The sequence below is a fragment of the Bombina bombina genome, chromosome 1 (assembly GCF_027579735.1).
Source record: "Bombina bombina isolate aBomBom1 chromosome 1, aBomBom1.pri, whole genome shotgun sequence".
Lineage (NCBI taxonomy): Eukaryota > Metazoa > Chordata > Amphibia > Anura > Bombinatoridae > Bombina > Bombina bombina.
The window spans coordinates 141751815-141776627 of record NC_069499.1 but is presented as its reverse complement, the minus strand read 5'-3'; the positions used below and the strand labels follow the sequence as shown (position 1 = coordinate 141776627).

The 24813-nt window shown below is 39.9% G+C and overlaps 1 protein-coding gene across 1 annotated transcript in view; it reads right to left on the bottom strand.

The window, feature by feature from the left end:
• ATL1 (atlastin GTPase 1) overlaps positions 1 to 24813 on the bottom strand; it is a 343474-nt gene that overhangs the window by 282902 nt on the left and 35759 nt on the right. Inside the window, exon 2 of the mRNA XM_053697651.1 lies at positions 22735 to 22982. Coding sequence (XP_053553626.1) covers positions 22735 to 22982 — 248 coding nt within the window. The remainder of the gene's footprint in view (positions 1 to 22734; positions 22983 to 24813) is intronic.

Below are 24813 nucleotides of genomic sequence, written 5' to 3'. Positions count from 1 at the left end.
TCTTTACGTAAAGGAGAGACACTTACTTTACAACATAGTGCTCAGTAAAATAAGCTTATGATTCCTCTCCACGCCAGCGAGCTTCTGACCTAACTGCATTTAAACATCTATTTCAGTGCTTTTTCTGTGAGGCACTTACACAAAGTACACATTTTTCTTTTAGTTCAGTAGACAAAGCATGTTTAAAAAATAACTTTAGTATGAAGAAATACCCAAATATTAGAAAAAACTGTTTATAGAAGCAATTATGATTACATGAATTTGCCTGAAATAATGTTACCCTAACAATTAAATGGACTGTAATGGCAAAATTAAGCTTTGATGCATCAGACAGAACATGCAATTTTTTTTTTTTTTTTTTTTTTTTTTTTTTATTTACGAGCATCAGGAGTTTGTTACAACATAAATCCACATAGAAAAAAAAAAAAAGAAAAGAATAAACAACAAGACCGATTCTTATAATGACAGAGCCCGGTCTGAAATATACAGTGAATTCCTAGTTTTTACATTCAGTATATATACAGCTTAACACTTTTAACCTCTCCACCTGATGCCCCTTTTTTTTCTTTTTTTTTTCGTTTTGTATCTATTATACAACTTAAACCATAAAAACTAGGTACAAGCCAAAAAAAAAAAAAAAAAGAGGGAGAAGAGGGCAGGGAAGGGAGACGAAGGAATGAGGAAGGGGGGGAAAAAACAAGACGGAGGACGAGAGGAAGACAAGAAATTAATCAGTTCCTCTCCCCCCTCCCCTCTCCTCTTTAAATTAACTGTGGGGGGCTACCAAATTCCAAAGAGAACCAACTCCGTATTTCTAAAAGGGTAGATCAAATATTCAACTTCACTTGAGGGCAAGGCTTTAATAAAGTCCGACCATTTAGAGAAAAAGCTCCTCACCTCCCGATCATTCTGAAGATGCGTATCTAATTGTTCTATTATGCACTGTTTCTTCAGGCAATTTTTTACCTCTAGTAAACTTGGGATTGCTTTCGTTTTCCACTTCTTCAGTATTAGGTATCTAACGGCAAGGATAACTAAAATGACTAATTTAGATTTATCCTTAGGGAGGCCTAAGTCTTCCAGAGGAAAGATTATATTTAAAGGGGAAAATGTCAGTGAGGAGATTCCCACTGAGTTAATAAGCCAATATTGAATTTTTAACCAGCAGTTTCTGACTTTTGGGCAGTACCAAAACATATGAATAAGATTAGCCAAGGGGTATGAACATTTTGGACACTTATTAAAGGTGACGCTTCGGCATTTAGTTCCTTTTTCCGGGGAAAAATATGTCATGTGTATCAATTTAACATGCGCCTCTCTCCATGTAGCGGAGAGAGTGGCACGTGTAATTGCTTGAATTGATAAAGTTACTATGGGGGTCGTTCCTAGGTCTTCTGATAGTATTTCTGTCCATTTGGCCTGCAAATTTTCTAGCATTTCTGGGCCTTTAAGAGAGGTCAGTCTCAGGTATATGTAAGAAATCGATGTGAGGCCAGTCTTGGCTAATGAAAGCCAGTTTTCAATAATGCCTAAGGATCACTCCCAACCAAAATCATTCACTAATTTAAGGGCATAATGTCGTGCTTGGAGATAAGCAAAAAAATTTTTATTAGGAAGATGGAAATCCTCTTTGAGTGAATCGAATGTCTTGATACACTTGTTTTGAAAGTCAAGTAGTTGAGAAATATTCAGGAGACCCAGGGATTCCCATTTGGTAAAAAGAGCTGATTGTATCCCAGCTTGAAATTGTGGGTTATTTAGCAGTGGTAAATACTGTGAGACTCTAACTTGGATATGTAACATAGAACAAATCCTTTTCCACATCTGAATTGGGTTATAGATAGACTTTCTTTTTTTTAGATTAGGCGGGATTATATTGTTATTACAATGTAGGAGGGCCACTAGAGAGTGTGGGTGAGCTATGTTTTTTCCAGCTCAAGACTTGTTACATAGTTAGCATTAGTTAGCCAGTCCACTACTACTCTGGCCTGAAACACTACATTGTATAAACGAATGTCTGGTAACGAAAGTCCCCCCTGCTCTACAGGAAGCATTAGTTTAGATAGAGAGATCCTAGGTTTCCTATTCTGCCATAGAAAAGAACGGAGTGCTGAGTTAAAGAATAAGATATCTTTTGTTTTCAAAATAAGTGATGTGTTCTGAAGCACATATAGAATTTTGGGAAGGAGAGTCATTTTATAGAGTGCAATGCGTCCTGACAAAGATTATGGAGGTTTTTGCCAGTTTTTAAAGGCTTCTCTAACTCTATTGAGTACCGGGAGAACATTTAAGTCATACCAGGAGTTGGGGTTAGGAGAAATCCAGATACCCAAGTATCTAAATGAGCCTTGAACTATAGAAAATGGAATATTTACACAAGAGTCCTTAGTATGTTTAAGCCAACAGAGCTCTGATTTTAAAACATTTACTTTATATCCGGAGAAGGAACCAAATTGATCTATAATAGCAAGGAGCTTTGGAATATTTCTAGCTGTATTGGATAAATAGACCAGGACATCATCTGCATACAGTGCAATTTGCAATTCTTTCCCCTTGATTTTAATCCCTTCGAGTTGATGGCGAATTTGGATAGCGAGTGGTTCAATAGCCAGATCAAAAAGAAGGGGGGAGAGAGGACACCCCTGCCTGGTCCCCCTCCCGAGTCTTATATCTGGAGTCATATCACCATTAACTAAGATTCTCGTGGATGCATTACTATATAGATTGTTAAAAGAACGAAGAAAATTACCTCCGAGACCGAACTGCTGTAACGTAAAACATAGGTGGTCATAATGTACCGAGTCAAACGCCTTTTCCGCGTAGATAGATATAATTGCCATATCAGGGGTGTCCTCCCCCCCTGTGTCCAACGTCTTAAAATATTCTATTGTCGTGAGTACCTCTCTAATCTTAGCAGATGAATTTCGCTTTACGAGAAAGCCTGCTTGATCTCTATGTATAATGGCGGAAAGCAGAGGTTGAAGTCTATTCGCTAAAATAGATGTAAAAAGTTTATAGTCTGTGTTTAGGAGCCCGATGGGTCTATATGACTCCTTTTTATCTGGGTCCTTCCCCTGTTTTAAAATAAGAGTTGTGTATTACCTGATATATAAATGTCATTAAAAAGTAAAGTTAAATGCTTTGATATCTCGGGTGCTAATATTTTGTAGAATTCATTTGGAAGTGCGTCGGGTCCTGGAGCTTTATTAGAGGACAATCTTTGAATCATTATAGAAATTTCTGCTTCAGTAAAAGGAGATTGTAATGTTACAAGTAAATCGGGAGTCAAAGTTGGAAAGACTAATTGGTTCCAGAATTTTTCTCTCTTTGTAGTATTGGAGGCTTTAGAGGTATACAAGGAGTCATAGTATTCTGCAAATACTCTACATATTTCTTCAGAAGAGTTGACCTTCTTGCTACCGTTTTTTTTTATTATGGAGGAACCTCTTTCAATCTTGACTAAGTTTGCCAAAAGCTTCCCTGTTTTGTTGCCATAGTGGTATAATTTAGCCTGTAACCTGAGATCTCTCTGGGTAGATTTATATATCAAAAAGGAATCAATTTCTGCCAGGGCTGTATTGTACCTAGACCAGTTTTCAGGCGTTTTATATAAGATATAGCAGTTATATGCATTAGTGACGGCCTTTAATACTTCAGTTTCCCTCTTTTTAATTTTTTTAGATCTAGATATGGTATATGCTAATATTTCCCCTCTGAGGACCGCCTTCGCAGTCTCCCAGAACAGGGCAGGTTTAGAGATATGTTGTTGGTTAAAGCACGCATATTCCTGAAACCTAGAGGTAAGCCAATTTTTAAATTTTAAATCAGCTGCCAAATATCGTGGGAAAGAAAAGCCAAAATTCCTGCTCTCCGAGGGGTTTAAGTGAAATTCTAGAGTGATCGGGGCGTGGTCTGATATAGTAATGGGTAAAATCTCAGCAACTACTTTTGATTTGCACAGTCTTTCGTCCATCAAGAAGAGGTCAATTCTTGAAAGCGTTTTGTGAGCTTTCGAATGACACGTAAAGTCCCTGAGATCAGGGTTTTGAATCCTCCAAATATCACAAAGTTTCAAATTGCGAAAAAGTTTAGAAAATGGTTTAGACTCCAAGTTATCTCTCTTGGTTTTGAGTGGGACAGACTTCTGCCTAAGCCTATCAAGTGGATGTTGGGGGGCCATGTTGAAATCACCAGCCAATAATAGATAGCCAAAAAAGATTAGAGTCAGAAATATAGATTTGTGGCTCAAGAAACGGGATGCATTTGTTTAGCACTTCCTGTCCCCTATATTTGGTATGGAACCTTGAATAGGAAGGAAATAGGGGTGGAACAGCGTGTACCTGTGATTAAAATCTAACTTTTATTTCAACACTTAAAAAAAGAAATGTGACATACAATTTAAAAACACAAATTCGCATAGAACTTGGGAATAGGGACTAGATTATAAACGTAATTTAATACTTCTGGGGAAGTCCACAAATGAAAAAAGTATCAGTGTTTGGATACTATAATACCTGATTACGGTGGTCTGAAGATATAACATATGTATATATTCTCTTGTCTCTCTAGCAACTATGTTGCTGTATCAAATTATACATACATATGATGTTACTGTGAATATTATGTCTCTCAAGTAGGATTCAATACCGCACAATTCCTCTGTTAGGTATGAATACCAAGTAGAGGTGGTATTTGATTATATTGAATTACATTAGTAAGAGAATAGACTTTTGTTGTTACTCTGTAAATTTTGGGATTAATTATGGTATGGTATACAGATACATAGATGGTTCTTCTATATATTTTGGGGTTCGGATATCAGGAAATAATAGCTGAAATAAGCTGCAGGAATACCTGCCTTTAGATATTATTGTCTTGTTAATTGCATTGAGTACTGTGCATTATTGATTTTACAGTGATGCTTATATGGCGATTTTTTTACTCTTAATGCTTAAGATAATAATGGGAGCATTGCCCTTATTTCTGGGGCACTGCACTTAGTACAACTGCTTTTATTTCCTTTCTCTTAATATTTTTTAAGTAAGTACCCCTGAAGAATCAGATCATGATATACAGAGTAATGATTAATGTGATTCACTGTGTTTGAATTTTACACCGTTGTGTATTATCTATATTCTCAGTCACATTTGGTATTGATCCATAAACATTTGAATCAACGATATAGGATCTTTAGTTAAAATACTTTTATGTAACACACATAGTTTGTTGTTTGGGTCATTGATACAGATACTTAATATAGATAGTTGGAGATTATATTGGTTGATACATATGAAAGTGGTCTAAGTGTGGCAATATAACTTAGTTATTATTCTGCTTCTTTTTGAACATATCTTTTTTATTTTGTATAGATACTTGCTGAATGCTAGGATTGCAGTCTGCAAACAAGTTAGATATTGGTTCTGTTTTTTGTGAAATCAAATCGATATTGGGGTAATTATTCCTTCCCCTTTTGATAAATATATTGACTTTGAATTCGGTACAGTTTGTGTGACTCGATTTGTTGTATATGTCAGTATATTTCTTGATTTTTTTTAAAAAACAGTACACTTAACCTTCTATATTGTTTCTTCAATTGCTAAAGTTTGTGTGTGTGTTTGATTCATTCAGCGATATATCTTAGCTTTTAGTAAAGTATTTATTCACTATGCTATTTGCAAGCTGTTGCAGTTCACTTATATTCTTGAATAATGCTGCTGGCTATGTTATACCGTGACGATCTTATATACCTTGATCTAAATAGTTTACTTGAATAATCTCGCTCGTGTTATTCTAGAACTCTTAGTAGCTATAGTGCTAAGCAGACCATATAAGTCTGGGTCTCGGTTTGTTAAATGTAACGTCTGAGCTGAATTAAAATTGCCTTTTGTTTTCGAGCGGTATTGCTTAGGAACCGGTATGTTCTAGTATAGCAGCCTTGTGACCTTTATAATATTGACTTGCGTCTAATATACTATAGTGAAATTTGGTCAAGTAGTAGTAATACTTCTATAGCAGCGGTTACTTTGTTAAGTTCAAAGCCACACTTCTTGCATTCACACCGTATTGTTGTATTACTATCCTTGCATTCACACCATATTGTTATATTGCTAATGTAAAAGCATTCACTTCGGACTCCCCCAACTTATTTTAAATTGGTTCCCAATCTTACTTCATACATTCATTTTTAGTAAATGTTCATATTATACGATCTAAGTTCTATGTTCAATTGCTTATTTAAAATCACTAAGTAGGTTGAAATAGAAATGTCAACCTCTCCCTAACATGTTTCGCCGTTTGTAATTCCGGCTTTTTCAAAGGGTGACGCGCGCAACGATCTTTGGTGATTTATTGGCTTTGCTCCACCCTTACGTCAGTTGGTCGCCAATCAGAATCCCTAGGTGCTTGATTGACGGCTGTTTGAATCTCGTCGATCGCGAATTAATGACTTATTCTCTTAATGTATTTGGATTGCTTCTTGAACTTACATATTATGTACTACTATTGTACTCTATAAGACTCTTAGTGTATGCTTGTGAGGTGATTGAAGTATTAGAGATCTGTGTCTGTTTGACTGATGCCGCTCTAACAAATTCACATGTTGTCATAAGCACCTGCTGTACTATGATGAATTGTGATGTGTGTTTATAATAGGTATGGTGTGTATTGATGAACTGAATACAGCCTTATACTTTGCGTTAACATCTATCATTATATCTTAAGTTTAGATTAGTGTTGAACAAATGCATCCCGTTTCTTGAGCCACAAATCTATATTTCTGACTCTAATCTTTTTTGAATCATTGATTCTTGCATAAGCACTCCAGCAGGTACCCACTTTGAAATTGATTGTGGGTACAAATTAGCAGTCCCCATTTACTCGTGTAGTGCGGTTGCAATCTTTTGTTTTCTCCAATAATAGATAGCCTTCTGCAAATGAGAGAAGCCTATTCTGCAATGTTTCCCAGAAGGGAAGATTGAAGATGTTTGGGGCGTATACGTTACATAGTGTGTATAATACTTTAGAAATTTTTATTTTTACCATTAGATATCTTCCCTCTTGGTCTGTGTCTACTTGGATGACTTCATAGAGGAGTTTCTTCCCCAAAAGGATCGCAACCCCGCTCTTTCTTTCTACAGTGGAGGAGAAAAAAACTTCTTTGACCCAGGAAGATTTAAGTTTTAAGACTTCTTCAGGTTTTAAATGTGTTTCCTGGAGGAAAGCTATGTCAGTATTAATTTTTTTTAATTGAAGAAGTATTGCCTTCCGTTTAAGAGAGAGAGGTAAGACCTCCAATGTTCCATGAGGTCATTTTAAGATTGCCCTCCACAGCCATTTTTTTTTATACGAGAGAGAAGAAAATAGGGGAGGGAGGAGTAGAGAGAGGAAAAAAGAAAAGAAAAAAAAAAAAAGGGGAAAAGGGGAAAGGGGGGGGGGGGAAGAAATAATTTAACCCTATAATCCCTTTTAGAAAAAACACCCAGGCGGAGTTTAGCCTCGTCCAGCCCGTGTGCTGTCATTTCACTAATCTAAATCTCTCTACAAAATATCTCTTTTTTGTTGTCCAGCTCCTTTCAATCCTTACCCTGCGGGAAGGATTTAGCATAAAATTTGGCTGCATCTTGTGCTGTTTCAAAAAATGTACCTGTCCATCAATATAGACTTTCAACCTGCCCGGATACAACAGGGTTGCTTGAACCCCTTTTTTTATAAAATTTGTACAGTGTGGGGCTAGGTCACTCCTTTTGGTGGCTGTGCCTGCTGAATAATCTTGAAAGAGATACATTTTTGCCTCATTTAGAAAGATGGGTTGCTGTTTTTCGAAAAGCCTGGAGTAACCTAGCCTTATGTTGAAAGTTTAAAAATTTTACAATAATAGGTCTAGGCCGGGAATTACTTCTTTGTGTGTCAACTGAACCTATCCTGTGAGCTCTTTCTATGATAATGGGTGACTGAGGTTCCACTATCTGCAGTAATCGGGGCAGTGTAGCAGTTATTAATTTATCTAGGTCTTCAAATTGCCTCTCCTCAGGAACCCCTATGATCCTGAGGTTGTTCCTTCTTGATCTGCCCTCTAAATCATCAATTTTATTTTGCATTCTCAGAAGCGTGTTATTTGTAGATTCAAGGTTAGTTTTATAGTTAGCAGTCAGATCTTCAAAATCAGAGATTCTTTGTTCAGCTTCAGATATTCTGCAAGCAAACTGTTTTACCTCATTAGATAAAGAGGCAATATCTTGTTTAATTTCCTTTTTCAATAGATCAAATTTAGGAGATAGCGCTTCTGAGATTTTAGATACTAATGAGTGAATGTCTAACTGCTCTGAGGCAGCTGGAAGGGGTGATATAGATGGATGTATGTCAGATGAAATTTCGAGGACAGATTTATTTATTTTTTCCTTTTGTCTCCCTGTCATGGCTAGAGGAGAAGTTTTAGAGTGCCCGTGTAAATATTTGTCCATATATAATAGCGTGATTTAAAGATTCCTGTGAGGGAAGGTCCCAATAGTGAAATAAGACGTGTGAAAAAGAGTGAATTACTCGTGAGATATTAATAGAGGGTCATGCGGCCCAAGTGAAGAATATTATATTTAAGAGAAAGAGGAAAATACTCTCGATTAAGGGTTGAAGGGAAGGTTTCCCTTTTTGAGCACTGTGAGGGAGTGAGAAAAAAATAGAAATATGTGCAGGAAAAATAGCCTAGTCAAAACCGAATTTGTAAAAGTACCCCTTTATGCCTTGATGACCAGGGATCAGTTGTTTCAAGGAAAAAACAATCAGAAAAGAAATACCTAACTGCCTGCCGAAAGAGATACTGGGGTAGTTTATTCTAGCCTGAATTAAGGGTATCTGTGTTATGCAGATATATAGGTTCTTCTAAGCACAGGCAACTTGTTAGTAAGCTTACCATTTAATAGTAAGAAAAACGTTAAATTCAGAGAGGGATTTAGCCTTATGTATGAGAAAACAAGGTAGGGAGTACTATGAGTACACAGTTACAATAAATTCTTTAAAGATATCGTATTAACGAGAAAAAAAAACTAGAATGTATCAATAAAGACTTATATGATGCACATGGTATCCCTGCATAGGGAAGACACACCCATGGGTATCAATAACCAAAGGAAAAGAGAGAATGTAGTCCTCTGTTGATATCCTGTTTCTATGCTACTTAAAGGTAAAAGTGCTTTTAACCTCTCAGCATACAAAGGTTGTAGATATACATTGCTATCCTAACTTTCTGGGTTTGTCTCTAGTGAGGGAAATAGAAATAAGAAACAGAACAAATTAACTCCGAAAGAGGAAAAAAAAAAAAAGAAAAAAAAAAAAGGGCTAAATACCCCTTGATATAGTAAAACACTAGCTATATAAATTCCTCTAGACACAGAAAATGTGTTGGTTAAATTTACTATTTAACAGTAAAGAGGCACTAGATTAAGAGGGGTATTTAGTCTTATATATGAAGAACCTAAATTGTATCCATTAGGACTTGTGTAATATACAGGGTATCCTTGAATAAAGAAAACACACCCATGGGTGTCAATAGCTGCAAGAGAAGTGTGATTATAAATCTCTATCAGTGTACTGTTTCTATGTTACTTGAGGATTGCAATGCTTTAACCTCCCAAAATACAACAGTTTTAAATATATAGTATTATCCTAACTTTCTGGGTTTATCCCAAAAAAGAGGGAGAGGAAAAAAGCAACAAGGCAAACTACCTCACAAAGAGGAAAAAGGAGGACTAAGTTCCCCTTCAAAGATGTAACACAAAACACACCTATCTAGGCAAGGAGAGACAATATAACATTTGATATTACAATATTTTTAGACAGCTTTAGAATTTGGTTTCCTTGAAAAAAAAAGAACTTCTTTTAACATGCAAAATGTTCAGTTCAAAAAAAGACTTTTTCCAAGGGATGCAATATTTAGAACTGTAGACACAGAGGTAGTTCAGTCATACTGAACAAGATAAACATTTAGAAAACAATAATTAGAAATAATGGTATAGTTCTGCTGTCTCTTGGCGTTATATTTGGTCTTTTATAGTTTTAGTCCTGTGTTTTCTTCCCACTCCTTTTTCCCCTTCCTCACATCTATTCCCTTATTCCTTCCTTATGTGATCAATTGATGTTCTCTTTACCCCTTCTCCTCTCGAGCCACTCTACCCTTGTAGCCCCTGTAGGGCCTAGTTATGGATTGAGGTACATCTCTTAGGGAACGTAATAAAAAGTTCTGTTGAGATGGGGGTATTTCATTAACAAGTAGGCAGTGGGTAGAGATATATATTTATCCCCCAAAAGTTCACTGATACAGGTTAAAGTCCAAAATTGACCCCCCTCCTCAGATGGGAAGATAACAGCAAATACAGTACTTGCAGGGCTTACCCTCTCCAGCCGTCTTCAGCTCACCACCTGGTAATGTAAGTTGAGGCCCCTAAGGGCGATGATCCATATGATGCAGCTGTCTTTCACCTATCCTTCTCACTGCTGCACAGGCTCGGCGCACCATTCACAGCCCCTCCTCCTCTCTCGCAGCCCTGGTGGGAGAGGAGTGAGAAGCACTGGTTCCAGGACCAAAAAAGAAGCAGGATCGCAGACCAGGCTGCAGGAAATCCCGCCGCAAGACGCCGGCCAATCTCTCACCCCCTCTCTCGCAGCACCGGTGGGAGAGGGGGGAGTCTAACACAGGGGGACGGATCCTCAGCAGGCAGCGAGACAGAGAACGCCAACAGGTCAGCCAAGCGGCAGCTCACCGCCGTCCAACAGGGTCCCCCAAGGAGACGTAAAGGTAGATAGGTGGATACAGGTGCGGCCAAGCAGAGAGGGGCCCTGCAGCCGAAAGGCAGTAAGTCCCAGAAGGGGGGAGGGGGGGAGCGGGAAACGTTTGCAGAGTCTTTACTCCTTATGGCTCAGGTTTCATTAGAGCACCAAGAGAGGGTAAAGAGGGTTTTTAAGGTGTTATTTAGGTATGGCTTTCCTGTAGATAGCTAACGGGCTGATCCCAATACCGAGGCCAGGTCCACCAGGGCTTGTAAAAGGGACAGTGCAATGGAGAGGCACTGTTAGGTTCCCAGAACGCTGTAACTGTGTATCACTGTAGCAACTTCTATTTTGGGGTAAGGCGCGAGAAGGTTACCGCCAGCAGCCGTTGGGACTGGAGAAGGGAGCACAGCAGCAGTTACTTGCTCCTCCTCCACCGGAAACCAAAAGTCCAGAACATGCAATTTTAAACAACTTTCAAATTTACTTTTATTATCTAATTTGTTTTACTCTCTTAGTATCCTTTATTGAAAAGCATACTTAGGTAGGCTCAGGAGCAGCAAATCACTACTGGGAGTTAGATGCTGATTGGTGGCTGCAGATATATGCTACACCACTTGTCATTGGCTCACCGGATGTGTTCGGCTAGCTCCCAGTAGTGCATTGCTGCTCCTTGAACAAAGGATGCCAAGAGAATGAAGCAAATTTGATAATAAAAGTAAATTGGAAAGTTGTTTAAAATTATATGCTCTATCTGAATCAGTGGGGAAGGGAGTGGGAGTGACCCTACACTACACAAAAAAAATTGAAGGGAGAGGGAGGGGACACTGCACTACAGAAAAGGGGGAGGGAGGGGGGCACTATACTACAGAATCTATCTAGGTATTCTTTTCAACAAAGATACAAACGCCTAGATTCAGAGTTCTGCGTTAGCTGTCCAAACCAGCGTTAGGGGGTCCTAACGCTGGTTTTTACCACCCGCTGGTATTTAGAGTCAGTCAGGAAAGGGTCTAACGCTCACTTTCCAGCCGCGACTTTTCCATACCGCAGATCCCCTTACGTCAATTGCATATCCTATCTTTTCAATGGGATCTTTCTAACGCCGGTATTTAGAGTCTTGGCTGAAGTGAGCGTTAGAAATCTAACGACAAGACTCCAGCCACAGAGAAAAGCCAGGAGTTAAGAGCTTTCTGGGTTAGCGCCGGTTCATAAAGCTCTTAACTACTGTGCTCTAAAGTACACTAACACCCATAAACTACCTATGTACCCCTAAACCGAGGTCCCCCCCCATTGCCGCCACTCTATTAAATATTTTTAACCCCTAATCTGCCGACCGCACACCGCCGCCACCTACATTATCCCTATGTACCCCTAATCTGCTGCCCCTAACATCGCCGACCCCTACATAATATTTATTAACCCCTAATCTGCCCCCCCCAACGTCGCCGCTACCTACCTACAATTATTAACCCCTAATCTGCCGACCGGACCTCACCGCTACTATAATAAAGTTATTAACCCCTAATCCGCCTCACTCCCGCCTCAAAAACTCTATAATAAATAGTATTAACCCCTAATCTGCCCTCCCTAACATCGCTGACACCTAACTTCAAGTATTAACCCCTAATCTGCCGACCGGACCTCGCCGCTACTCTAATAAATGTATTAACACCTAAAACTAAGTCTAACCCTAACACTAACACCCCCCTAAATTAAATATAATTTTAATCTAACGAAATCAAATAAATCTTATTAAATAAATTATTCCTATTTAAAGCTAAATACTTACCTGTAAAATAAACCCTAATATAGCTACAATATAACGAATAATTATATTGTAGCTATTTTAGGATTAATATTTATTTTACAGGCAACTTTGTATTTATTTTAACCAGGTACAATAGCTATTAAATGGTTAATAAGTATTTAATAGCTACCTAGATAAAATAATTACAAAATCACCTGTAAAATAAATCCTAACCTAAGTTACAATTAAACCAAACACTACACTATCAATAAATAAATTAAATAAACTACCTACAATTACCTACAATTAAATCAACTAAACTAAATTACAAAAAAAACGAACACTAAATTACAAAAAAAACAAACACTAAATTACAAAAAAAACAAACACTAAATTACAAAAAATAAAAAAAGATTACAAGTATTTTAAACTAATTACACCTACTCTAAGCCCCCTAAAAAAATAACAAAGCCCCCCAAAATAAAAAAATGCCCTACCCTATTCTAAAATAAAAATTGTAAAGCTCTTTTACCTTACCAGCCCTTAAAAGGGCCTTTTGCGGGGCATGCCCCAAAGAATTCAGCTCTTTTGCCTGTAAAAAAAAACATACAATACCCCCCCAAAACATTACAACCCACCACCCACGTACCCCTAATCTAACCCAAACCCCCCTTAAATAAACCTAACACTAAGCCCCTGAAGATCTTCCTACCTTGTCTTCACCATGCCGGGTATCACCGATCCGTCCAGAAGAGGGTCCGAAGTCTTTCTCCTATCCGGCAAGAAGAGCTCCTCCAGAGGGTCCAAAGTCTTCATCCTATCCGGGCAGAAGAGGAGATCCGGACCGGCAGACATCTTCATCCAAGCGGCATCTTCTATCTTCTTCCATCCGGCGCGGAGCGGGACCATCTTCAAGCAGCCGACGCGGAGCCATCCTTCATCACCGATGGACTAACAACGAATGAAGGTTCCTTTAAGGGACGTCATCCAAGATGGCGTCCCTCGAATTCCGATTGGCTGATAGGATTCTATCAGCCAATCGGAATTAAGCTAGGAAAAATCTGATTGGCTGATTGAATCAGCCAATCAGATTCAAGTTCAATCCGATTGGCTGATTGGATCAGCCAATCAGATTGAGCTCGCATTCTATTGGCTGATCGGAACAGCCAATAGAATGCGAGCTCAATCTGATTGGCTGATTGGATCAGCCAATCGGATTGAACTTGAATCTGATTGGCTGATTCAATCAGCCAATCAGATTTTTCCTAGCTTAATTCCGATTGGCTGATAGAATCCTATCAGCCAATCGGAATTCGAGGGACGCCATCTCTGATGACGTCCCTTAAAGGAACCTTCATTCGTCGTTAGTCCGTCGGTGAAGAAGGATGGCTCCGCGTCGGCTGCTTGAAGATGGTCCCGCTCTGTGCCAGATGGAAGAAGATAGAAGATGCCGCTTGGATGAAGATGTCTGCCGGTCCAGATCTCCTCTTCTGCCCGGATAGGATGAAGGCTTTGGACCCTCTGGAGGAGCTCTTCTTGCCGGATAGGAGGAAGACTTCGGACCCTCTTCTGGACGGATCGGTGATACCCGGCATGGTGAAGACAAGGTAGGAAGATCTTCAGGGGCTTAGTGTTAGGTTTATTTAAGGGGGGTTTGGGTTAGATTAGGGGTATGTGGGTGGTGGGTTGTAATTTTGGGGGGGCTATTGTATGTTTTTCTTTTACAGGCAAAAGAGCTGAGTTCTTTGGGGCATGCCCCGCAAAAGGCCCTTTTAAGGGCTGGTAAGGTAAAAGAGCTTTACAATTTTTATTTTAGAATAGGGTAGGGCATTTTTTTATTTTGGGGGCTTTGTTATTTTTTTAGGGGGCTTAGAGTAGGTGTAATTAGTTTAAAATACTTGTAATCTTTTATTTTTTGTAATCGAGTTTGTTTGTTTTTTGTAATTTAGTGTTTGGGTTTTTTTGTAATTGAGTTTAGTTGATTTAATTGTAGGTAATTGTAGGTAGTTTATTTAATTTATTTATTGATAGTGTAGTGTTAGGTTTATTTACAGGTAATTTTGTAATTATTTTATCTAGGTAGCTATTAAATAGTTATTAACTATTTAATAGCTATTGTACCTGGTTAAAATAAATACAAATTTGCCTGTAAAAACAAAATTGATGCTTACCTGATAAATTTATTTATTTTGTGGTGTATCCAGTCCACGGATTCATCCATTACTTGTGGGATATTCTCCTTCCCAACAGGAAGCTGCAAGAGGATCACCCACAGCAGAGCTGTCTATATAGCTCCTCCCCTAACTGCCACCCCCAGTCATTCGACCGAAGACAAGCAAGAGAAAGGAGAAACTATAGGGTGCAATGGTGACTGTAGTTTAAAAAATAAATAACACCTGCCTTAAAATGACAGGGCGGGCCGTGGACTGGATACACAACAAGAGAAATAAATTTATCAGGTAAGCATAAATTTTGTTTTCTCTTGTAAGGTGTATCCAGTCCACGGATTCATCCATTACTTGTGGGATACCAATACCAAAGCTATAGGACACGGATGAAGGGAGGGACAAGGCAGGCGCTTAAACGGAGGGCACCACTGCCTGTAAAACCTTTCTCCAAAAAACAGTATCAAATTTGTAGAATTTAGAAAAGGTATGAAGCGAAGACCAAGTCGCCGCCTTACAAATCTGTTCAACAGAAGCCTCATTTTTAAAAGCCCATGTGGAAGATACTGCTCTAGTGGAATGAGCTGTAATTCTCTCAGGAGGCTGCTGGCCAGCAGTCTCGTAAGTAAAGCGGATTATGCTTCTTAACCAAAAAGAAAGAGAAGTTGCCGAAGCCTTTTGGCCTCTCCTCTGTCCAGAGTAAACCACAAACAAAGCAGATGTTTGACGAAAATCTTTAGTGGCTTGTAAATAGAATTTTAAAGCACGGACCACATCAAGATTGTGTAATAGACGTTCCTTCTTTGAAGAAGGATTAGGACATAGTGAAGGAACAACAATCTCCTGATTGATATTCTTATTAGATACCACCTTAGGAAGAAACCCAGGTTTGGTACGCAACACTAACTTATCAGCATGGAAAATGAAATAAGGAGAATCACATTGTAAAGCCGATAACTCCGAAACTCGTCGAGCTGAGGAGATAGCTACCAAAAACAGAACTTTCCAAGACAACAGCTTGATATCTATGGAATGCAAAGGTTCAAACAGAATCCCTTGAAGAACTTTAAGAACTAAATTTAGACTCCATGGCGGAGCAACAGGTTTAAACACAGGCTTGATTCGAACTAAAGCCTGACAAAACGCCTGAACTTCTGGAGTATTAGCCAGACGCTTGTGCAAAAGAATAGACAGAGCATAAATCTGTCCCATTAAAGAACTAGCCGACAATCCCTTCTCCAATCCTTCTTGGAGAAAAGATAATATTCTAGGAATCCTGACCTTACTCCATGAGTAACCCTTGGATTCACACCAATGAAGATATTTACACCATATCTTATGATAGATTTTCCTGGTAACCGGCTTTCGAGCCTGAATTAAGGTATCAATGACCGATTCAGAGAAACCACGCTTTGATAAAATCAAGCGTTCAATCTCCAAGCAGTCAGACGCAGAGAAATTAGGTTTGGATGGTTGAAAGGACCCTGAAGTCCACCAGGTCTGCATACCAAGTCCTGCGTGGCCACGCAGGTGCTATCAAAACCACCAAAGCTCTCTCCTGCCTGATCTTGGCAATCAGACGAGGGAGCAGAGGAAACGGTGGAAACATATAAGCCAGGTTGAAGGACCAAGGCACTGCTAGAGCATCTATCAGCGTTGCCTTGGGGTCCCTGGACCTGGTCCCGTAACAAGGAAGCTTGGCGTTCTGGCGAGACGCCATGAGATCCAGTTCTGGTTTGCCCCAAAGTTGAATCAAGTGAGCAAATAACTCCGGATGGAGTTCCCATTCTCCCGGATGAAAAGTCTGCCGACTTAGAAAATCCGCCTCCCAGTTCTCGACTCCTGGGATATGGATAGCTGATAGATGGCAAGAGTGAACCTCTGCCCATAGAATTATCTTTGAAACCTCCAACATTGCTAGGGAACTCCTTGTTCCCCCCTGATGGTTGATGTAGGCTACAGTCGTGATATTGTCCGACTGAAATCTGATGAACCTGACCCTAGCTAGCTGAGGCCACGCCTGAAGAGCATTGAAAATCGCTCTTAGTTCCAGAATGTTTATCGGAAGGAGTGCCTCCTCCTGAGTCCACGAGCCCTGAGCCTTCAGGGAGTTCCAGACTGCACCCCAGCCCAGAAGGCTGGCATCTGTCGTTACTATAGTCCAATCTGGCCTGCAGAAGCTCATCCCCTTGGACAGATGGACCTGACATAGCCACCAGAGAAGCGAATCCCTGGTCTCTTGATCCAGATTTAGTAGAGGGGACAAATCTGTGTAATCCCCATTCCACTGACTGAGCATGCAAAGTTGCAGCGGTCTGAGATGTAGGCAGGCAAACGGTAATATGTCCATTGCCGCTACCATTAAACCGATTACTTCCATACACTGAGCCACTGAAGGACGAGAAGTGGAATAAAGAACACGGCAAGAGTCTAGAAGTTTTGACAATCTGGCCTTCATTAGGTAAATCTTCATTTCTACCGAATCTATCAGAGTCCCTAGGAATGAAACTCTCGTTAGAGGTGATAGAGAACTCTTTTCTTCGTTCACCTTCCACCCATGGGACCTCAGAAATGCCAGAACAATGTCCATATGGGACCTTGCGGTTTCAAAAGTCGACGCCTGTATCAGAATGTTGTCTAAGTAAGGGGCTACTGCTATACCCCGCAGCCTTAGGACCGCTAGGAGAGACCCTAGAACCTTCGTAAAGATTCTTGGTGCCGTGGCCAACCCGAAGGGAAGAGCCACAAACTGGTAGTGCCTGTCTAGAAAGGCAAACCTGAGAAAACAATTATGATCTTTGTGTATCGGGATGTGAAGATAAGCATCCTTTAAGTCTACGGTAGTCATATATTGACCCTCCTGGATCATAGGAAGGATGGTTCGAATAGTCTCCATCTTGAAGGATGGGACTCTTGAGAAATTTGTTTAAGATCTTGAGATCTAAGATTGGTCTGAATGTTCCCTCTTTCTTGGGAACCACAAACAGATTTGAATAGAAGCCCTGCCCCTGTTCCTCCTGCGGAACTGGGTGGATCACTCCCATAACTAGGAGGTCTCGAACACAATGTAAGAATGCCTCTCTCTTTATCTGGTTTGCAGATAAATGTGAGAGATGAAATCTCCCTTTTGGGGGAGAGGTTTTGAATTCCAGAAGATAACCCTTGGACACAATTTCCAATGCCCAGGGATCCTGGACATCTCTTGCCCAAGCCTGGGCGAAGAGAAAGAGTCTGCCCCCTACTAGATCCGTTTCGGGATCGGGGGCTGCTCCTTCATGCTGTCTTAGAGGCAGCAGCAGGCTTTTTGGCCTGTTTTCCCTTGTTCCAAGCCTGGTTAGGTCTCCAGACCGGCTTAGACTGGGCAAAAGTTCCCTCTTGTTTTGTGTTAGAAGAAGTTGAAGCTGCGCCACTCTTGAAGTTTCGAAAGGGCAGAAAACTAGACTGTTTGGTCCTTAATTTGTTGGACCTGTCTTGAGGAAGGGCGTGACCTTTTCCTCCAGTGATGTCAGAAATTATCTCCTTCAGTCCAGGCCCGAATAGGGTCTGTCCTTTGAAGGGAATGTTGAGAAGTTTAGACTTTGAAGTCACATCAGCTGACCAGGATTTAAGCCATAGCGCCCTACGCGCCTGAATAGCAAAACCTGAATTTTTAGCCGTTTAAATTAAAGCTTGGTTAAATGAACAACGGCGTCAGAAACAAATGAATTGGCTAGCTTAAGGGCCTTAAGCTTGTCAATAATATCTTCCAACGGGGTTTCAACCTGTAGAGCCTCCTCTAGAGACTCAAACCAGAAAGCCGCAGCAGCAGTGACTGGGGCAATGCATGCAAGAGGCTGGAGAATAAAACCTTGTTGAATAAAAATTTTCTTAAGGTAACCCTCTAATTTTTTGTCCATTGGATCTAGAAAAGCACAACTGTCCTCGACAGGGATAGTAGTACGCTTAGCAAGAGTAGAAACTGCTCCCTCCACCTTAGGGACCATCTGCCACAAGTCCCGTGTAGCGGCGTCTATAGGAAACATCTTTTTAAAAACAGGAGGGGGAGAGAATGGTACACCTGGTCTATCCCATTCTCTCCCCCTCCACCTTAGGGACCATCTGCCACAAGTCCCGTGTAGCGGCGTCTATAGGAAACATCTTTTTAAAAACAGGAGGGGGAGAGAATGGTACACCTGGTCTATCCCATTCCTTAGTAATAATTTCAGAAAACCTCTTAGGGATTGGAAAAACATCAGTGTAAGTAGGTACTGCATAGTATTTATCCAATCTACATAATTTCTCTGGGACTACAATAGCGTCACAGTCGTCCAGAGTTGCTAAGACCTCCCTGAGCAATATGCGGAGGTGCTCAAGCTTAAATTTAAATGTAGACATATCAGAATCAGGTTGAAGTATCTTCCCTGAATCAGAAAAATCAGCCACAGATTGAAGCTCCCCTGCTTCAGCTTCAGTACATTGTGAGGGTGTATCAGACATAGCCACTAAAGCGTCAGAGAGCTCTGTATTTATTCTAGTCCCAGAGCTGTCTCGCTTTCCTTGCAATCCTGGCAGTTTAGATAATACCTCTGTAAGGGTATGATTCATAACTGCCACCATGTCTTGTAAGGTATACGCAATGGGCGCGCTAGATGTACTTGGCGTCCCCTGAGCGGGAGTTATAGGTTCTGACACGTGGGGAGAGTTAGACGGCATAACTTCCTCCTTGTCAATTTCTTCTGGTGATAAATTTTTTAAAGCCAGAATATGGTCTTTGTAATCTATAGTAAAATCAGTGCATTTGGTACACATTCTAAGAGGGGGTTCCACAATGGCTTCTAAACATAATGTCAGACATGTTTAAACAGACTAGTAATGAGACCAGCAAGCTTGGAAAACACTTTAATAAATGTGAACAAGCAAAAAATAAAAACGGTACTGTGCCTTTAAGAGAAAAAACAATCACAGAAACTGCAAAACAGTGAAAAAAAGCAGTAAATTCTACGAAATTTTTACAGTGTGTATAATAGACTGAAATAGCATTGCACCCACTTGCAAATGGATGATTAACCCCTTAGTTTCAAAACTGGATAAAAAAAAACGATATAACCGTTTTTAAACAGTCACAACCAACTGCCACAGCTCTACTGTGGCTCCTACCTGCCCATACAACGACTTTGGAAGGTACAAAAACCCTTTAGAGGGGTCCTATATGTCAGGGGACTCCTTCAGGGAAGCTGGATGTCTCAAGCTGCAAAAACTACTGCGCTATTAAGGCGCGAAAATAGACCCCTCCCAACATGTACTCACAGTGAGAGGGCCTTAAAAAACTATCCCTAGGCAAAATCTAGTCAGCCATGTGGAAAAACTGGGCCCCAGAATAAAGTTTTGTCACCATTTGTAATAAACGTTTATATACATCAAGCAAACGTTATATCTATTAAGTAATGAGAGTAAATAACAAAAATATTACCCTTTACAGCAAGCATGATACCAGTCGTTATTAAATCACTGTAATCAGGCTTACCTTAAATAAATCAGGCACTGTCGGCATTTTCTAGCTTATCAACTCTCTAGAAAAATGTAAAACTGCACATACCTCAGAGCAGGTAATCCTGCATGCTATTCCCCCAGCTGAAGTTGCCCATCTCTTCAGTTATGTGTGAGAACAGCAGTGGATCTTAGTTACAAACCGCTAAGATCATCAAAAACCTCAGGCAGACTCTTCTTCAACTTTCTGCCTGAGGCTAAAATAGTACAACTCCGGTACCATTTGAAAATAATAATCTTTTGATTGAAGATAAACTACATTAATGCACCACATCTCTCTAGCTACTTCCCTTGTCGAGAGCTGCAAGAGAATGACTGGGGGTGGCAGTTAGGGGAGGAGCTATATAGACAGCTCTGATGTGGGTGATCCTCTTGCAGCTTCCTGTTAGGAAGGAGAATATCCCACAAGTAATGGATGAATCCGTGGACTGGATACACCTTACAAGAGAAATAAATATTAATCCTAAAGGAGCTACAATATAATTATTATTTATATTGTAGCTATATTAGGGTTTATTTTACAGGTAAGTATTTAGCTTTAAATAGGAATAATTTATTTAATAAGATTTATTTTATTTCGTTAGATTAAAATTATATTTAATTTAGGGGGGAGTTAGTGTTAGGGTTAGACTTAGCTTTAGGGGTTAATACATTTATTAGAGTAGCGGCGAGGTCCGGTCGGCAGATTAGGGGTTAATACTTGAAGTTAGGTGTCGGCGATGTTAGGGAGGGCAGATTAGGGGTTAATACTATTTATTATAGGGTTTTTGAGGCGGGAGTGAGGCGGATTAGGGGTTAATAACTTTATTATAGTAGCGGTGAGGTCCGGTCGGCAGATTAGTGGTTAATAATTGTAGGTAGGTGGTGGCGACGTTGGGGGGGGCAGATTAGGGGGTAATAAATATAATATAGGGGTCGGCGGGGGTTAGGGGCAGCAGATTAGGGGTTCATAGGGATAACGTAGGTTGCGGCGGTGTACGGTCGGCAGATTAGGGGTTAAAAATAATATGCAGGGGTCAGCGATAGCGGGGACGGCAGATTAGGGGTAAATAAGTGTAAGGTTAGGGGTGTTTAGACTCGGGGTACATGTTAGGGTGTTAGGTGCAGACATAGGAAGTGTTTCCCCATAGGAAACAATGGGGCTGCGTTAGGAGCTGAACGCTGCTTTTTTGCAGGTGTTAGGTTTTTTTCAGCCCAAACTGCCCCATTGTTTCCTATGGGGGAATCGTGCACAAGCACGTTTTTTAAGCTGGCCGCGTCCGTAAGCACCGCTGGTATTTAGAGTTGCAGTGGCGGTAAATTATGCTCTACGCTCCCTTTTTGGAGCCTAACGCAGCCCTTCTGTGAACTCTAAATACCAGCGGTATTTAAAAGGTGCGGGGGGGGGGAAACACGCGTAGCTAACGCACCCCTTTGGCCGCAGAACTCTAAATCTAGGCGAAAGAGAATTAAGTAAATTTGATAACAGACAAAAACTGGAAAGTTTCTTACAGCTTGCATACTCTCTGAATCATGAAAGTTTATTTGTGAATTTTTTGTCCTTTTGACTTGATGTGCAACTATCAGATCCATCTTTTCTATTATTATATTTTCTTAAAGGGACAGGAAACCCCAATTTTTTATACATAATTTGGATAGAACATACAATTGTTAACTACTGGCAACTAGCTAAACACATCTAGTTAGCCAATCACAAGAGACAAATGTATGCAGGCACCAATCACCAGCTAGCTCCCACTAGTGTAGGATATGTGCGTATTCATTTTCAACAAAAGATAACAACAAAACAAAGCACTTTGAAAATAGAAGTGGTTTTTAAAGTGTAATAACATGATCTATATAATTTGGACTTTCCTATCCATTTAAAGGGACAGTCTAGTCCAAAAAAAACTTTCATGATTCAGATAGGGCATGTCATTTTAAACAATTTTCCAATTTACTTTTATCACCAATTTTGCTTTGTTCTCTTGGTATTCTTAGTTGAAAGCTTAACCTAGGAGGTTCATATGCTAATTTCTTAGACCTTGAAGGCTGCCTCTTAAGAATGCAGTTTAACAGGTTTTTCACCACTAGAGGGTGCTAGTTCATGTTTTTCATATAGATAACAATGTGCTCGTGCACGTGAAGTTACCTGGGAGCCATCACTGATTGGCTAAACTGCAAGTCTGTCAAAAGAACAAATAAAGGGACAGTCTGCAGAGGCTTAGATACAAGATAATCACAGAGGTAAAAAATATATAAATATAACTGTGTTGGTTATGCAAAACTAGGGAATGGGTAATAAGGGTATTATCTATCTTTTAAAACAATAACAATTCTGGTGTAGACTGTCCCTTTAATATTCCATAATGTGTATTGCTGGAAAAGGTTGCAGTTAAAATAATGGCCTACTATATAAACTGAGCACAGTTTGTACTAGAGCTTTTGCCTTACTCATTTTTTACGCTATTAAAATGTGTGATTTATAAACTCACTTTTAACATTTGCATTTTTCTGTATCTTATCCACATCAGTAGCATAATTTAAAGCAATATTTACCGTTTTGTACATATATCTCAGCATAAAGTCCATCAGAAAGGATTTCCCTTTTCTGAAAGCACCGGCAACAGATACAGCAACAACCTCCTTGTCTCTCACAGCTTCAGAAAGTAAAATGCGGTTTAATGCAGCCTCATCCAGCTCAAAGGAGTGGTCGTCCTTCACCACCAAGACCTGCACTGGGTGAGCATTCTTCTCAGATTCTTCCTCTTCTGAGCTCCAGTCATAATTTCTGTCTGTGAATCCACCTATGAAGAAAAAAAAAAAGTCACTCAACTGTCTCAAGTATTATAATTACAGCATTGCTATTTGTAGGTATGCCATTGCCTAATGTATTGGTATATATTATATATATGTATATATTTTAGGGCTGCACGATTAATCGCATATGCAATTTAAAACCGTGATTAATCACCATGATTTAAAAAAAAAAAAAAAAGTACCCAATTTAAAAAAAAAATTTTAAAAAAAATCTCTGTTAGTCATAAAAACGGAGGTGGAGAGGGAGGCTATGGGGCCTATTTATCAAAGGTCTTGCGGACCTGATCCGACAGTGCAGATCAGGTCCGCAAGACCTCGCTGAATGCGGAGAGCAATACGTTCTCCGTATTCAGCATTGCACCAGCAGCTCACAAGAGCTGCTGGTGCAACGCCGTCCCCTGCAGACTCGCGGCCAATGGGCAGCCAGCAGGGGGGTGTCAATCAACCCGATTGTACTCGATCGGGTTGATTTCCGGCGATTCCTGTCCGCCTCATCAGAGCAGGTGGACAGGGTTATGGAGCAGCGGTCTTTAGACCGCTGCTTCATAACTGCTGTTTCTGGCGAGTCTGAAGACTCGCCAGAAACACGGGCTCACAAGCTCTGTTCGGAGCTTGATAAATGGGCCTCTATGAGTCAATGACACATCCCCCATGTTTTCCTGGACAGTCACTCAGCTAAATGACTAACACATGAAGCAGTGTGCATTGTACTAACTTTACTGCACTTAGAAACACAAATCATGCTGCTGGACAGTCAGCACTTTTCAGGTTTCTCCATGCACTCTGCTTCATATGTTACTCATACCACAGCTAGACTGACTGCCCAAAAAAACATGGCCAGCTAATTTCATTTCAATTAGCTTTTTTGTATTATGTACTCTAACTATAACTGTTCTTAGTGTTCTGTTATGTACTACAGAATAGCTGTGTGATGTAATATGACAGGCTGCAGGATGTCAGGATTGACCTAGTCAATGCCACATCCCTCATATTTGCCTGGATAATCACTTATCTAAATGAATAACAAATGCAGCAGTGTGTGTATTGTACTACCTTTACTGCACTTATACAAAAAGAACACTGCTGTAAAGTCAGCAGTTTTCAGGTTTCTCCATGCTTACACTGCTTCATATGTTAATCGTACCATAGCTAGACTGACTGCCCAAGAAAACATGACAATGTTGTGTCAGAAAACCTAAGAACTGGCTAGTGTCTACTATGTAACCACAGCACAGGCAGCTAATTTTATTTTAACTATTTTGTGGTTTGTATTTTTATGCTCCCAGAGTGTATTGGACATTGAGAAACATGTACATTAAGATTCTGTAGTGTTAAATAAAAAAAATATTGAAAAAAAGGTGTTAAAAGACATTTATAAGCAAATCGTGATTAAAATCGCAGTCGCAATTTTTTTAGTCCAAAATTGCAATTTTCATTTTTGCCCATATCGCCCAACCCTAATATATACACACACACATATATATTTACTGATGTCACAGTTTTTGTATGTTTAGAAGTACCTTTATTGTAGACAATTATTATTCATAAGTGCATTAAAGAATTTAGCTACATTTTGGTATGTGTCTCATTGGGAAGCCATTCAGTATGGCAATGCATCTGTAACATCTAAGGCCCAAGTGCTGAGGGGGCCCATAGCAGCCACTCTATACATAGACATTGCAAAATGTGCACAATCCTAATGCAGGGGAGCCTTTTATTAGTAGATGTTGCAGATCTATCCCTATCTATTTATCAATCCTCAAAATCATTACACAGAGCAGCATGTATGTTATTACTACTGTTTGCTGAGTAATCTTT